Source organism: Mesitornis unicolor, unplaced genomic scaffold, assembly GCF_000695765.1.
Source record: "Mesitornis unicolor isolate BGI_N332 unplaced genomic scaffold, ASM69576v1 scaffold2390, whole genome shotgun sequence".
Taxonomy (NCBI): Eukaryota; Metazoa; Chordata; class Aves; order Mesitornithiformes; family Mesitornithidae; genus Mesitornis; species Mesitornis unicolor.
Window position 1 is genome coordinate 45,752 of NW_010156182.1, and position 15,751 is coordinate 61,502.

General features: G+C 36.7%; 1 protein-coding gene across 1 annotated transcript in view; it reads right to left on the reverse strand.

Moving 5' to 3' along the window:
- Positions 1-1,291: 1,291 nt before the first annotated feature.
- The window catches only part of HECTD2 (HECT domain containing E3 ubiquitin protein ligase 2), a gene marked incomplete at its 5' end in the record, with an annotated part of 35,495 nt that continues 21,035 nt past the window's right edge, over positions 1,292-15,751 (reverse strand). Inside the window, 11 exons of the mRNA XM_010182047.1 lie at positions 1,292-1,611; positions 2,500-2,643; positions 3,169-3,284; positions 4,458-4,564; positions 4,821-4,908; positions 5,879-5,953; positions 6,258-6,416; positions 7,525-7,613; positions 11,203-11,335; positions 13,408-13,515; positions 14,414-14,510. Coding sequence (XP_010180349.1) covers positions 1,491-1,611; positions 2,500-2,643; positions 3,169-3,284; positions 4,458-4,564; positions 4,821-4,908; positions 5,879-5,953; positions 6,258-6,416; positions 7,525-7,613; positions 11,203-11,335; positions 13,408-13,515; positions 14,414-14,510 — 1,237 coding nt within the window. The remainder of the gene's footprint in view (positions 1,612-2,499; positions 2,644-3,168; positions 3,285-4,457; positions 4,565-4,820; positions 4,909-5,878; positions 5,954-6,257; positions 6,417-7,524; positions 7,614-11,202; positions 11,336-13,407; positions 13,516-14,413; positions 14,511-15,751) is intronic.

Below are 15,751 nucleotides of genomic sequence, written 5' to 3' on the forward strand. Positions count from 1 at the left end.
TCTAGGAAATAAAGTAAAATTTACACTTAGCTATTGAAGAAAGCAGTTTTGAAACTACAGATTAGGCAGATTAATCTGTTCATCATGTGTAAATCCATTGCCTGTATGTAAATAATACAGAGAGGGAAAACAAGAATATAATATTTTACTCTTATTGCAAATAAATTGAGTACAGACACTACAAGATATTTAAGCCTATCTTCCCCGGCTGAAGTCCATGGGGAAAGCTGACAAATCAGATGCTGAAGTGTCTTGAACGATCTGGGCCTCATTCAGCTGAAAGAAAAATCTATAGAACATACAGTAGCTCTTTCTATTTTAAAAATACTGTACTGCATGCTGATAAATTCTTTCCATTTAATGAATAAAACCCAGACTTGTAATTACATCTGCACTTCAGAACCAGTTTCCTTCCCAGTTCCTAATTTACTAACTCAGAGCAGGCAGACCAAGAACTCTTTTTGTGTAGTTTGTGCAGTGAAAGCCACAAAACATTGTCTTTAAATGTTGACTTTTAAGTTAATGAAAGCTTCAACGTTCTTCTGAAATGTTATACTATTCACTTATGTCACAGCTTACTTAAGACTTTTCAACAAAGTTGCTGAAAAAAATGATAGCATTATACACTAGATCAGGTTTTTGTGGATTTAATTGTTTTCCTGAAATATTTCACCACATGTGGAATTTATTTTAAATATCTGTTTTTGTTTACTATAATGCTACAGTAGATCTGGCTAGTTTGCTGTCCAAGAATGACCATACAAGGTGCTCGGTACCTGTAGTCTGAACTTGAATCCCCTCAAGCGGAAAAAGGTACCTTGGACACTTCTGTACAGTCAAGCTTGTTGATCTGTAAAAGCTGAATATAGAACATCTAAAACCTCTTACTCATCAAAAATAAATTTTTAGCAGTAAATGGCACTATCAAAACCCTATTTGTTCACAGGCAATTATTTACATGGTTCTAAGACAGCCTGTTTCACTGAGAAGGAAAACCAGAATATTAAAACTGCATAAATTTTATAAAGACTAAAATTCCTATTTGCCTTTGTGAAAATATGGCTACATGCTGTATGTTGTACTTCTTTTTCCTATTATTCGTGTTAATTGAAAACCTTCAACCACTGGGATTAGCTAATAAAGAAATATTCTGTATATTACATCCCAGTGGGACGCCTGCGATCTAAAGGAATTATGATTAACGATAAAGTGCTATGAAGAAAAAACAGAAACAAACTGTAACTTAGAAATTCTTAGTCAGGTTTCATTTACCAAAGACTAGCTTTTTGTATGAAGAAAGCTACTTTCTGTGACAAAGCAAGCAGTAAATGTATTGCCATTCAGGAGAAAACATACACTTCATATTTAATTAAAAAAAAATAATCTAAGTGGAGTAAGACAGGCACAGTATCAAGAGACAACAAAAAGCTTAAAGGCACAATTAGAAGAGTGAATGCTACATAAAAATGCTGTTCTTGAAGTATTTCATTTTATTCTAGACCAAAACCCTCTGCATTTGAAATTCCAATGATCAACTTTTGCTTCAGTTCCTTCTTGTTCTTGTAAGGAGGGAGACAAAGCTGGTTGAAGCAGGTATGGGCCACAGGTAACCTAAGACAATTTAAAAAATCACCAACAAAACACATTTACTAATAATGCAATAGAAGTGGAAGACTGCCAACTGCCTACACATTTTCAAGTAAACATTACTTAAATAAGAAACCCTGTAACAGGCAAATTTATCCTAATGTTGTTGGTTCACGTTCCGTTGAACACAAATAACATCACTGTTGGTCATATGCACCTGAGGCGATTTTGTTTGCCTGCAACTCCCTCCATGCCTTTTCCTCCACGGAGGAAAATAGTAGCTGGAAAGTACGTGAAATTTCTCAAGTCAATTCAATACAAAATAAAACACTACCAGAAACATAAAGGACTTGGCATGACCAGTTTAACCTTCACAATGAAATGACAAGGCTGCTTTGCTCCTATTTCTGCTGAGCCACCTCTCTATCAGCCATACACTTACTCACCAGAGACCAGAGTTCCTCTAAAGGAACGCTACATCTTCTCCAGACATACGTATTAAAATTCTTACTTAGACCATCAAGAAAGAGTGCAAACATTTTCTGCAGGGGCTACTACACATAATGCTGAACACGCTCAATGGATTCAGAAAAATTCTTGGTGATTTGCGTATATTTTCATTACCTCAGCTGTGATGTTAGGAACAATTAAACAATTTATTTGAATTGAAAGAAAATCCTAATTTATTTATTATTAAACGTTGATTGGAGAATCAATTTTGTATTAGATTGTCAGCTACAAACTTTGTGCAATCAACAAATGGGTATAATAACATTTCAAAGACTAAAGGAGTCCGTGCAGTTTCTTTCCTTATACATTAGTTTGCTGTTCTTTAAAAGGACATTCACGAGTAATAAGGGCTCTCAGGAAATAATTTAACAAAACTTTTTGAAAATCCAGAACATTCTTTACCAATTAGTGGATGTTTCACTCTTTGAAATCTTGAAATTCAAATCAGCCATTCCTCCCACAGGTACTCTATCACTTCCCGTAGCAAAATGTAGCAGCTTTTTCTGAAGGTCAAGAGAAAACCCAAGTACTACATCCCAAAAGTATCTGTGGGCAGAGGGAGAAGAAAGCGGTGTAAGATGTGATGTCACGACAAAATAGTACAATAATACAACTGCAAGTACTACATGATGAATGTCACTTACCGAGAATTTAATTAATGTAATATAGAGGAGATCAAAAGCATCCTATTATGCAAGGTTCATTTTATATAAAATATATATATATACACACATACATACATATATATTTATACACAAGTACAATCTACTCACTAATATAGATGCCCTTAGTATCAAATAGAATTGGTAATTTTAGAAGATTAGATAATAAAGACTCAGATTTCACTGATAATAACCTTTTAAATGTATTCAGCAACACATGATGCCATCGAAGATTTAACTTCCTACTTACAGATAATTGAATAGCGTCTTTGTCTTATGTGGTAATAACTTTTTAGAACTTTGGTCACTCTCAGATTATCCTTGAAGACATTATTCCCAACAGTCTACCATTCTATGGCATTTTTAAACTCAGCAATTAGAATTTTAAAAGAAAGATAAAGAAGCCTACTGTATAGTAAGATCAGTTTTTTGGTAGCCCTCATACTGGGTACTTCGCTGTAAAGCAGACATATCCAGTTCAGGACTGCCACAGACAAGGATTTCAACCTCTTCTGGACGAAGGAGCTGCCAGATATTAAGGATAAAATATTTAATTTTTTTAAAGATGAGAAATGATGCTTTTTTAATTCAGATTAAATTTTTCTTTTGGCATTACAGAAAAATTAACAGAACATCATTCAACATAAACCCATAAATTAGATACATACTGTCTTATAGAAAAAATAAATTCCTCAATCCATAGGAGAATCTCTTTCTACTGTATATAGTAAAAAGCAAATTACTGGATAGCATAATATTTCAGTGTATTTCTTTTGTTCCTCACTTCCCTTTCCTTCCTGCATTTATTACACTGACTTGCTCGTCATTAGATTAGATTACAAATGGGTCAGGAAGAAAATGAAGCCTGTACATATAGAATTCAGAAGGATGGTCTTGATCTCAGTTTTGGTTACAACTTCCATTGAATTTCCACTGAGAAGTCCCAATGCAGGCTGATGAGTGGCAATGGCTGACAGAAATTGAGTCCTAGTTGTGCACACTGCTGTGTAAAGCAAATGCACATAACGATAAACCGTGATTAACAACTGCTAAACTTACACCTGCAGAACCTACTTGTTCATTTACTACTACATCATTAAATTGCATGAAAGTACGTCATGGCACTTCAACGGATTTTCATTCTCCTTCCAGAAGCTTCCCTGCAGTTATTTCACTTTTCTGCAAGTGTTTCGTACTTCAGGAATGAAGAAAATCTCATGTAGATCTTAATTGCCTCTTCTCACTGCACAAGGGATGATGTAAATCACAAAAAGCAATCCAACAGCCAAACTGGACTGAATGTGGGAGAATGTTTAATCTCAACATCACTGCGTTATTGCTGTAAAAAGTAATAGGTGCTTTCAGAGGATTCACTCAAGACCACACAGACATAGCTGCTCTGCTACTCCTAACTGTAGGGAACACAGAGAATCCTCGTAGACATTCACACAAGAGCCCGGGAAGTGCCTGTGACTGCATACAAATAAACTTAACTTGTGGAGCTTTATTTATCTGTTTTCAATGGAACACTACAGGGAACAGTTGGTTACCCTTTTAATTTCTTCTGCTTATGTTGGATTAATCACCTACATTGATTAATCAAGATTCATGAATCCTAAAATCATCCAGCGTCATTTTTTTATAGAAGTCATCATAATATATTTGAAACAGAAGAGTTATGTTTCCTTTTACTCTTACCAGTAATGCGTATGAAGCACAGACACTATGAAATCCGTAATAGAAAGCTGCAAATTGTTTGTAGATTGATTTGTTGAGGAGAAAATCAACATAGAGCTGCACATATTCTAAAAAAGAGTAACATTTTATTTTGTTACGTCATAATAATTTAAAATAATAATTTGCTGTGCTCTCTCAAACTGTACTGAATTGAGGAAAATGAATGCATGTTATTTTAGATGCTATTAAAATGGTAGGCATACCAGAAAGGACTACAGTAATTTCATTTTCACACTTTGTTAAAGAAAACCTAGGCTTACAAGAAGGAAAATAAGGATAAACTTAAATCTGCCAAATTTCTGTAGTTAATATATATTGAAATACCTTTTCTATTCTGATTTGTGACTGGAATTTTATCTCCATTTGGCTTTAAGTTGTAAGATTTTATAACACCAAATTCTTCCTGAAAAACCTGGAGAAAGACAAAAGTCAATGTCAGTACTGGAAAATACAATCATGCACTCACAAATTACAAAGCTTGTATTTATTATTTCGTGTATTTCCCCCCTCTCTCTCTCTTTAGCACATGCTGTAATTCTGAGGGCTGTGGGGTTTTTAAAAGTTAAATACTACAATTTTCAACAAATTGCTCAAGAAATTGGTATTCAAAGTAGAAAAATTTACCCTGTTACACAGTGGCATATCAAACCGACCTGCAGACTCTGGAGCCACAGAGTTTTTCATACAAAAGAACAATTTAGGAGCATCAAATATGATTAAGAAGCTATTCATTGCACTGTAGCTCACCTAGAAACTCAAAAGTACCCACTTTAAAAAAGTTATCATATGGCCTGACAATAATGTAATTCAAAGCTGAGGAAAAAAAAGGTCAACAGTAGTCCCATATACATCCATAAACCCGCATGAAATTTTACTAACTATTGTGTGTTCTAAAACAATAAATAAATGAAAAAGGCTTTCTTGATTGAAGTAGCCATTGGACAGGTCAGGCAAAAACTACAGTAACTTGAACAAGCTATTGTGCAAGTGAGATTTCCTGGAAAAAGCATATGAAAGAACCAGAGTGAGCTTCGACTAGCTTAGATGGGTTAGACAGAAAAGGAGTTGTTTTGGATCCATCCACAAACCAGGTCACCAACTGCAAGGCGATGGTGTCAGAGCAAGCAAAGAGATGGAAACGCAGCAGCAGCCAGCCACGGCAGTCCGTGCTCAGATCCACCCACAATGCCAGGGGACAACAGCTTACAGCCCCAAAACGGAGCCCCCGAGGCCCCAGGACTAGACTGGTTCTTGAAGCAAGCTTTAATGCCCATGCCCGTTCCACACACTCAGCAATCACACAGTAGGAGGCCACTCCATTGCAGAAACATTGGTACAAATGAATGAGCCTGAGAATAATTTATAATTGTACGTTTAATGACCTGAAAGGTTGAGTAAAAATCCTCTTCGACATTGCCTTCATAGGATAGAAGTTCACTTAGTCCATGGGCCAATTCCTGCAATACGAGTAAAAACTCTTTAGTAAAACCTACAAAACTAAGTGATGTATTTTGCAAGGACGTGCCAGAATCATCACTTGACACAGAAAGTATCTTGGAAAAAACTGTGTACTCAAAATGTATACACAAAGGAAAACTCACTGCTTAATTAAATGTGTGTGTATTTATTTATAAAGGAACTTTATCAGCCTGTGCTGAAAAAAAGAGACTGTTTTCAAACTGTTTCTAATTCAAGCATTAAATATAAATAAATCAGGTTTTAAAACACTAATTTAGCCTCTTAAAAAAACGTAATACTTACAGGCATGATCTGACACAGGTCGTCTAACGTGACATCACAGATGCCTACGAGTGTGTTATGATCGCAGGGAACAATGGGAGGACTCAGTAATTTCTTGTAACAGCAAGGTGGGAAACGAATATCCAAGGTGATGCTATTATATACAGCAAGCCCCATCAGCTACACATGTCAAACGTTAAGGGCAAACCCCACTCATCCTTTTTATAGCTGATATTTTAAGTAACTTGGAAAAGGATTTTAAGATTTGACTCCACATACTCTAATACATGCTAAACAAACAGAAGGAATGGGGATTACTTTTCTTTTTCTTGGACTGACAATGTTAAGTGCAGTTTTATATTACAATTAAGTAGTAGTTAAAACGGTCAAGTGACGCACATTGACAGAACACTTGAGAAACTTAATAATAATATTCCACGCGAGCATTTCTAGAATAAATTTTTCCTGTTATGAAAAAGGTTTTTAGAAAGAACTGTAGGTAAATGTTTTTCATCTTCAAATTCTAGAGAGAGCTCAATATAGCAATTTTTCTTTTAAATAAATCCAGAACCATAAATGGAAACCTGCACGAGCACTTCAGCTCATCAGCTAGCACATTTACATGTATCTTGTGAAACCAATTGGAAATTATACTAAAAGTCAGAAGAAGCCAGGTCACGATCCTGCTTCTCACTAGAACAGAATAGTTCAGTTGGAAGAGACCGACAGACCGACAATGGTCATCTGGTCCAACTGCAATCAGTAAAATGGGAACATCGTTATCTCATTCTCAGTGAAGCTATCAGCACGTATTATCATGAATCATTTGTCTGAGGACTTCATAAATGAGAACAGAAAAGCTAGGAAATAAACTTATGCTCAAAATACTATGTGGCTTCCATTCAGTTAAAAAAAAACCCAAGCAACCACATACTGATCAATGGGAAATGAAATATTAATGCATACAGGTACATTTATGTTTACTGAATGAAACTCAGCGGTGTAAGAACATAAAAAATTCCAACTTATACACAAAAAACTTGCATGTATAATCTTAATTCTGGTATTTTCTGCCTGTAAAATGTACCACGTACCCACATATCACCGTTTTCTTCCTATTTTTAGTCCACTTGCTTGAATGGCATTCTTTATAAACATTTCAAATGGAACACACTTGTATAGTACACACAACATCTGAACGAGCTTCAAGCAGTGCCTTATTTCATCCCCGTATCAACTCGGTGAATGGCTGTTCATTTAGCGCCGTCTAGTGGATGTAAAAGGATACAGCTCCAACCAATCGGAATTCAGAATAGTTATCACACTTAAAGCTGCTGAACCAATGGCAGTGCGAGTCCTTGTGGTAGGTGAACATGCCTGCAGAACAGGAACGGTGGCTTTACAAAGCCTGAGCTTCGAGAAAAAGTACAAAACCTCATCTTTCTTACATATGCAGCCTTAAAAGCGCTCCTAGGGGTACCCATATCCCCACACTAGTTCTCAGCCCCATCTTCCCACCCACAGCAGAAGCCTGCGAGTGCCTGGGCAAGGACCAGCAAGGGCAGCGCCAAGCCTGAAGGAGGCCCAAGCCCACCAGCTCTGCTGGGTGCTGGTGCAACATGTTCTTCAGTGGCTCCACTCGTGGATATTCTGCATCCTCTCTGTGGCAGTCTGTTTCTTCACTGGACTTCATCATCTGCACAGCCAGAAACATTAACGGTCTAACCAAAATCTTTCTTGATGCAACGTAAACCCATTTCTTCCTCCCTTCCTGAGTTATTAGCAGATGACAATCTTTAAAAATGCTGGCATGAATCCCATGAAACAAATACCATAAGCTTTAACCTTCCTAGAATAGAAGGCTATAAAAGGTTTATCTTATATGCATACTAACAGCACAGGGGAATGTTTCATATTTTCTTCATATCGGAGAAGTTAAAAAGCTCCCTCAAATCCCAAATACTCTAAAAAAGCCACTCACTGGTCTACATGACAAGCTAGATCTTACTGAAATCATGACTACAGACTAATTTGACTGCTATTTGTACCAGACATGGGTCATTCTGTTTTAAAGGGTAAGAGAAAGTAAAAACCTACATAATGAAACCATGTAACAGCTTTAAGATGCCTAGGAAACATTGCTCAGAGAAGCAAGACACACTCTAGTTAGTGTGCACTAACAGTGCCGTTAACTTCAGCAACGCACAGGTAAACATGATGACCGATTTTAATTCATTTGGTTATAAACAAAAGCACTGAGTAGTTCTAAGGACATCTTATATGCAGTAGCTCACTGCATTTCTGTTTGAAGATGAAGTTGGGGAAAAATAAGATTTGAATGAAAAATCAAACTCCTTTGGATTAAAAAAAAAAATCTAATTGATGTCTCAGGGACATCTAGTTCTTATGAAAAAATACAGGTAAATCTCTGCTTTCATATTTCCCCCCACTACTGTCCTGAACTGTCCAACTTTGTCTTTTGAACTTTAGCTCAAAAAGGTGCTCATCACAAAAGGTTTAGACAGTGCCTTTACCAGAAGCAACAGCACAGTTGCATGTAAGGCAGAGAAAGCTTCACATACTGAAAGATGGCAGTAATGCTGGAACAAAATAGCTGTGAAACCCCATTGATTAATTATCCACGCTGAGATGAACACACTGTAACACACGTAGGAGGGCAGACAGTTAATTCAGAGCTCTTTAGTTTCAGGGTTAAGTCTGTCTGATAAGCTAACCTGGAAAGGGTAGCAACAGTGACATTTTCCTACGTTTTTCCTTCAAAGCTTTCGACATTCATTATTTGCAATTTAAACACTACAGACAGCAAAGCACAGTCCCTTTCCAAGGGACAAGAACATTTCTGAACTCCTCCCACACCTGGCTGATAGTCATATCAATGAAAGAATTTACACTTTAAAGCAAGGATGCCTGCCAGAGCTGGTGAAAAAAATTCCTCTCTAATGTTTCCAAACTCATCAGTTACCAAGCTGTGTTAACAGCACATCTTTACTAACAAAACTGTCAAACTTATGGCACACTTTCTCCAGGATAAATTGTTTCCTAGGTTATCACCAAATGTAATCTCTCCACACTGACCCTTTTTCACTAGAAAAAGGGCTATAGGCAAATTATGATCTCAGCAGGTTTGAGGACATATTTATAACTTAAAACTCTAGGCTTCTAGAAAGAGTCCTAATAAAGAGCAGAGGACCATGCATTTAAGGGACATGAACACTTCCAGACAAAGACAGAAAAGCTCTCGCATTGCACCAATGACTATCAGGTGCTATGCTTAAGTCCCTGGAAATTAATGTTTCTAATTTAAGAGCCAGCCAGGGAACACTTTAATCCATTATAACTTCAGTAATGTATTCATACACAGCTGAGGAAAGCTGCCTCATCTGAGAAATACAGTGGGGAAAAACCCCACCCGGATCCATCTACAACAATACAAAACAACAGACTGAAATGCCTGTTTATGAATGCACACTCTTCTCTTCCAATCTCTTATTTACTCAAAAAAGTCTTCCTCTTTTTTCCCCTTGGGTCTGCAAATATCATTATGGGCTCACGGGTCCTGGTAACAGCAGAGGCAGGCTATTTCATTCAGTCTCACATATGCCTGTAGTGTTCCTGCACCTGACTGAAGGACCTTTCTCTCCTGAGAGCATCTCATACCACTTTAAGAATACTGGCCACACAGGTAACCTGAACAGAATATATGATGACAAAATCCAAGTAAGAACTAATCTCTACCTCTAGTAACAGTGCTAGAACTTGCAGACACTATCTGTGCAACCATTGATACACAGGAGGCCAGAGTCAGCAGCTTGCCAGAGCTCAGCACAGTAACAGCATCCAGCTGCAGCTACTTACAAAAATCAGGAGAACTCCCTAAACTGGCACTAAGACAGCTGCAGGCGGTATAAAAACAGAAAATGCAGCATGAGAAGAAAGAGGGAAGGATGGTAGGTGACAAACAAATACATTTGGCCTTATCTCCACTTGAAGATTTGCTAAACCATCTATTTCAGAGGCTGCTATGTGTCTCTTCCTATTTTAGAACAGGAATATAATGTTCAAGTTGCAATCAAACAACACATTAATCTCAATGGAAGAAGCTTATTCTTAAATCCAAACAAATTCACACATACACTTGTGTAAATTCTAGAAAATTTTCAAAGGCAAACAAATGTCAGTGTTTCAATGGCTTGCATAGCTTTTGCTTACTCTTCTTAGCTCATTAGTACATAGCAATTCATTAACACTCACCGAAAACTCTTAAGAGTTTTCTACTCAGAAAAGAAATGGAAACAACCCTTTCAAAGGTCTGATTCAATCTGAGTTATAACAGATTTAAATTATCCTTGTCCTACTCCACAAAATAGTTTATGGCCTTCTTCTGAATGTCCAGAGATAAATCAAGATCCTGTTTCTGGATAGACATGGAAACGCTCTAACAACACAGAAAGTTCAAGGGAATCCTACTGCTCCTCTCGAATCCCTCTGCTTCGTGTCCAATACGCTCACTAGCCCAGGGATACTAACAAACCATAAACATCGAGCCTCTGTTTTCTGAAACAAGATTAAGCATGAATGAAGTCTTCAAAAGCTGAATCCTCATTTTAATTCTAAAACCTTTCCATTGATCAGAGATTTGCTCACCCTCTAATTTTGCTATACCACTGAAGCAAAGTCTCAGTTTTCCAGCAATGCTTGAACGTCCCTGTCAAAAGCCAAGATCTTCAGAGCTCTTTAAGTACTTCCCACTCTCTTCCACCCACCACTATGCCAAAACGTCTTCTCATTTATATACAATTCTAACTTGGCCATTTTTGTTTTTATATTAATTAGTAACTGGTCTGCCTAATACTGGATTAATGAAGAAATCTTACCCATCACTGTTTTGATAATTTAAAATGAACACATTTTTACATTGTAGTTGAGAACATCTATGAGAACTCACCATAATCTGGGTGAAAAATCTGGCGAATCAGAAGAAGAAACCATTCTTTTGTCAGGCCACCCATATCAAGGCCAGCTTCCCCTACAAATGTGACTTTCAACTTCTTTTTCAGATCTGCCCTCTTCCTTGCTAGCTATTGCAAAATGGGTAGGGAAGAAGAAAAAGGAGATTTAACATATGATCGCTACCTCTAGCCATAGAGAACACATCTCTGTCGCTCTTGGTTTGCTTAAATTAGAAATCTGCATCATCTCCTACTAATAGGTCAAAACTATATTAAAAAAGTGATTGAACTGCAGCAGCAAGATGATCATGACTACTTGACATCATCAGTTACCTTGCACATGGTATAGGAAAAAAGTTAGGTAGTATGCAAACAGACTTAATAAGCTACTAGGTACAAATGAATTGAGTTTGTCTCAAGTAATTTGAACCTATGTAAGTTTTTACCCTCACAGATGATGTTCTACTAGGAAGAAATGATAGATTAAAAGAGACAGTATTTAATCCAGACATGCCAGACCAGCACAGAATTAGCAGTCACTGCCTTTCACAATGAGCAGTCATCTTTCAGATCAAGTCCTGATGTTCTGCTAGGAAGAAATGATAGATTAAAAAAAAGACATCCTTTGGAGATATTTAGAAATAAGGACATAGCTAAAACTGTCAGTATTTGGACACCGTTCTGCTCAGCATAAGCTATCTGCCAGCTGTTTGGTAAAACTCTTTTACATCATGGCAACAAGCTCTTTTCATTCCTTTGTCCTAAGAGACAGTATTTCATCCAGGCATGCCAGACCAGCACAGAATTAGCAGTCACTGCCTTTCACAATGAGCAGTCATCTTTCAGATCAAGTCCCTGTACCATTTTTCTTTAAATCATTATTTACCAGCCAGCTCCAGAGAAAGTGTTTAAATCAGTCAGGAAGATGCATTTGTTAACATAGTTTCTATACAGTTAGCTGCTCAAATAAATTCCTGTTGTGCAAATTTTGTAACTATAGGTATTTGTATTATTTCACACAAACTATTTATTAACTGAAGTGATTTTCCTTTGCAATTTTTTTTAAATTTGAAATATAAATAAGACATTTTCCCCCACCTTCCGTTCCCCACACTTTTGAGAATATGGATAATATATGCCCTGAGATGAGCAAAAGAAGAAAAAAAAAATCAGAAATAAAGAGGAGAATATTTTGTCTATCAGAACTCTTGAAGTTATCACAGAATCATGGAATGGTTTGGGTTGGAAGGGACCTTAAAGATCATCCAGTCCAACCCCTGCCATGGGCAGGGACACCTCCACCAGCCCAGGCTGCTCAAAGCCCCATCCAACCTGGCCTTGGACAAGTTGCTCTTGGTTATTTCAGTGTTGTTAATAAACCTCTACAATGCCTGAGAGAAGGCAGTATTGCCACTCATATTTCTTCTGCCTTAGGAGAAAAGGCCAAAATAGACAGGCTTTAATCTAGGGGGAAAAAAAAAAGCTCATGTTTTCTGAAGATGAATAACCAAGATTTGTTTCATCTTGTTTTCAACACTTGGACTTATTTTTCAATACCATCAGGCTGTTCTTAGTGTTGAAAAAGAGTAGAGAACTGGATTTCACTAAATAATGTTACTTAGCAAGGTTCAGTGGATACTGAAGAATTGCCTACTTTAATGGACATACCTGCTTCATTTCTAAAAAAGGAACAATTACATTCAGGAATGTGAGGGATCAGTTAAACTCAAGAACTTCAGAAAGAAAGCCTAAAATAATTCTTATAGGATAGAGAAGTTAGTGAAAGAAAAGAATGAAAATAGTCTAAGAATTAGGACAGAACAAACTCATTAGTGATTAGTCACTTACTATTCACACTCCTATGATGGAACCAAGTCCTACATAACCTGATCATTACGCATTGTATTCTTAAGACAAAAACTGCAAACACAAATACATACCACGTGGCGTGCAAACACGTATGTTCATTGAGGGCACAGCTATGGAGCAGTATAAGAACAGAAAATAAAGTTCAGAACGTCTAACTCAACCTATTCTGCAGCACTGCTATTTTGACCGTAATTCAGTTCTTTTTATTTAGTGTTATAATTTAGTTAAATTCCCAGTCTCAGCACAGAAAATTTCAAATATGACTTATCAAACTGAAAGGTAAAGGCAACAGCTATTCTGCAGCAACACTGCTTAATTAAATTTTTTGTTACCTCATCAAGTGAATCACTAACAAGGTGCATCCTCCTCACTTTCACATTTAGGAACAACATATTCATGTCAGGTTTCTGTCTGCGAGAGACTTTATCCACAAGGCTTTGCTATTTGAATGAAAAAGAAACATCATATGTGCACTGTCCTAATTTAAAAAACAAAATGCCACGCTTGTTAAATGCAAAAAGTCCTCAGTATCTCCCATCAAAGACATTACCATAATATGATAGCTGCTTCAGTATCTTCCAAGAGATGGAGAGCAATTTATTTTCTAATGCAGATAGCATTTACACCATATTTGAACTGACTTATCAGGAGGTTTAAAACAAGGCAGTGGCAATTGCGCAGCAACCTTTTAAACTCCCCCCAAAAGATAAAAACATACCCATAGGATTCCAGAGACTGGCTTGTGCTTTACTTAGCTATCCACAAGACATACTCAGCGAGACAGGAATGGATAGGTGGTGGTGCTGCCACATTAGGCACTGAGGAAACCCTTATCACCAAGCACCTGAAGAAAACTCCCACTGAAGGAGGCACACAATGCCTCTTTCAGATCAGAGCGGGCTGCCCAGCAGCAGTGCCTCGACTGTGACTGGTGGACATACAGTTGCATTTTGGTCTTCCAAAGCAACACATCGTCCTGAATCAAATAGGAAACAGCTCAAAATTCTCATGAAATTTTTCTTCCTTAATTATCCTGTTAATTTAACATGCTAGCACATTGTGCTGGCTTCTCAAAAAAAGAAAAAATACTAAATTACTGTAACTCTTTCTCCAAAGCACTGGTATTTATAAGCACATTGAAATAAAAAAATACTGAGAGAATCCAGCACGGACATTTGTAGACTAGTAACTTGTAAACTAGTAACTGGCTCAAGTTATTTTTCAGGCTAGCCCGAAATACTAGAAGTTGTGATGAAAGGCTCTCTGTAATATCAACCTAACAGAAACTTGTGAAATACCAACGGACGAGACACAAACATTTATCACTGAATGACTTACCCGTGCAATACTTATCATCTGCTGTTCTGAGTCTCTTTGAATAATAACTTTTTTTGCCGCTATGGAAATAATAAATGGGTATTGACAGAAAGAAAACCTAAGAACAAGAGGAAAGAAGAGAAAATATTATCTTTAGCATCTAGCATATTATTTTAATTTTAAGAATACAAGAGTGAATCTTTTCATTAGCATTCAGTAACCACCTTCTCTCCGCTGATGGCAATTTGCAAATAGCTGCTGGGTGTTTTGTGTTGTATACATAAATACTCAATTCAGTAGCACTAACTTATTTGCAAATACTGCTAGAAACTGTAATAATAACTGTAAGAATAACACTTCTCCTCAATAAAGCTCTTTTTAATTGTGTATCATTATCAGTAGACCTAATAAAACCAGTCATTTTCTGCTTTAAATGTTAACTGCTACACTGAATTAAATAAAATAATAATATATTCTTATTAAATACAAGAAAAACACTTCTCAGTGCAGCATTCTTAGGTACACAGTAGAAAGATTTCTGGTTTGGCTTATCTGCTGCAGAACTGATTTTCAAACGAACTCATTTTCCACAGGCCCTTCAGGTTTAACCCAGGGTCACAAGTATTTAGGACGTAAAAAATATCAGACCACAACAACATTCCATATTGTATTGTCAAATACAAATAATTTTGAAAAAATTCAAAAATCATCAATGTAAAAAATTATTTTTCTTGCTACTGGTCATTTTGGTTAAGGTTTTTGTTTATTTAGCTCATACATCACCTAGCAGAAGTCCATATTGAAATACCTGGAGATTCGGGCTCTATGCGAGCATCTTCAATCCAGACTGCATGTGCACCCCGAATCCTGCCTGTAAGAAGCTCTGAATTCTAATGTCTTTAGGAAAGAAAGTTAACTGAGGAAACATATTCTCACTTGGTCTGCTGGAAAACCTAATCCAAAATGTTTTACTAAAAAAATGTTGACTAAGTTCAAAGAATTAATGTATTTCAAAGTATTTCATAAGGAAGGTAAATCAGGACTTGCTCCTACTTGGTTCTAAGCATATAGTCTTGATTACACTACTTCATTGGGTTTTTTGTTGGGGTTTTTTGGCTTTTTTTTTTTTTTAAAGTGGAACAACATAGAGTTAAAAGATGCAAAATTGGAAAAAATGTGTGGTTGCAACAAAGTAAAAGAATTAAATTTAGTTTAAGAATAATACAGCTAAGTGGGCACTTAAGCTACTCCGAAAATTATGTATCAAGCAAACTTTGTTTTGATATATCTTGAATTTCCAGTGTCCCAGCTAGCTGAAAAGAACTGGAGCGGGTGGAAATCTCACAGCCCTTTTATAAG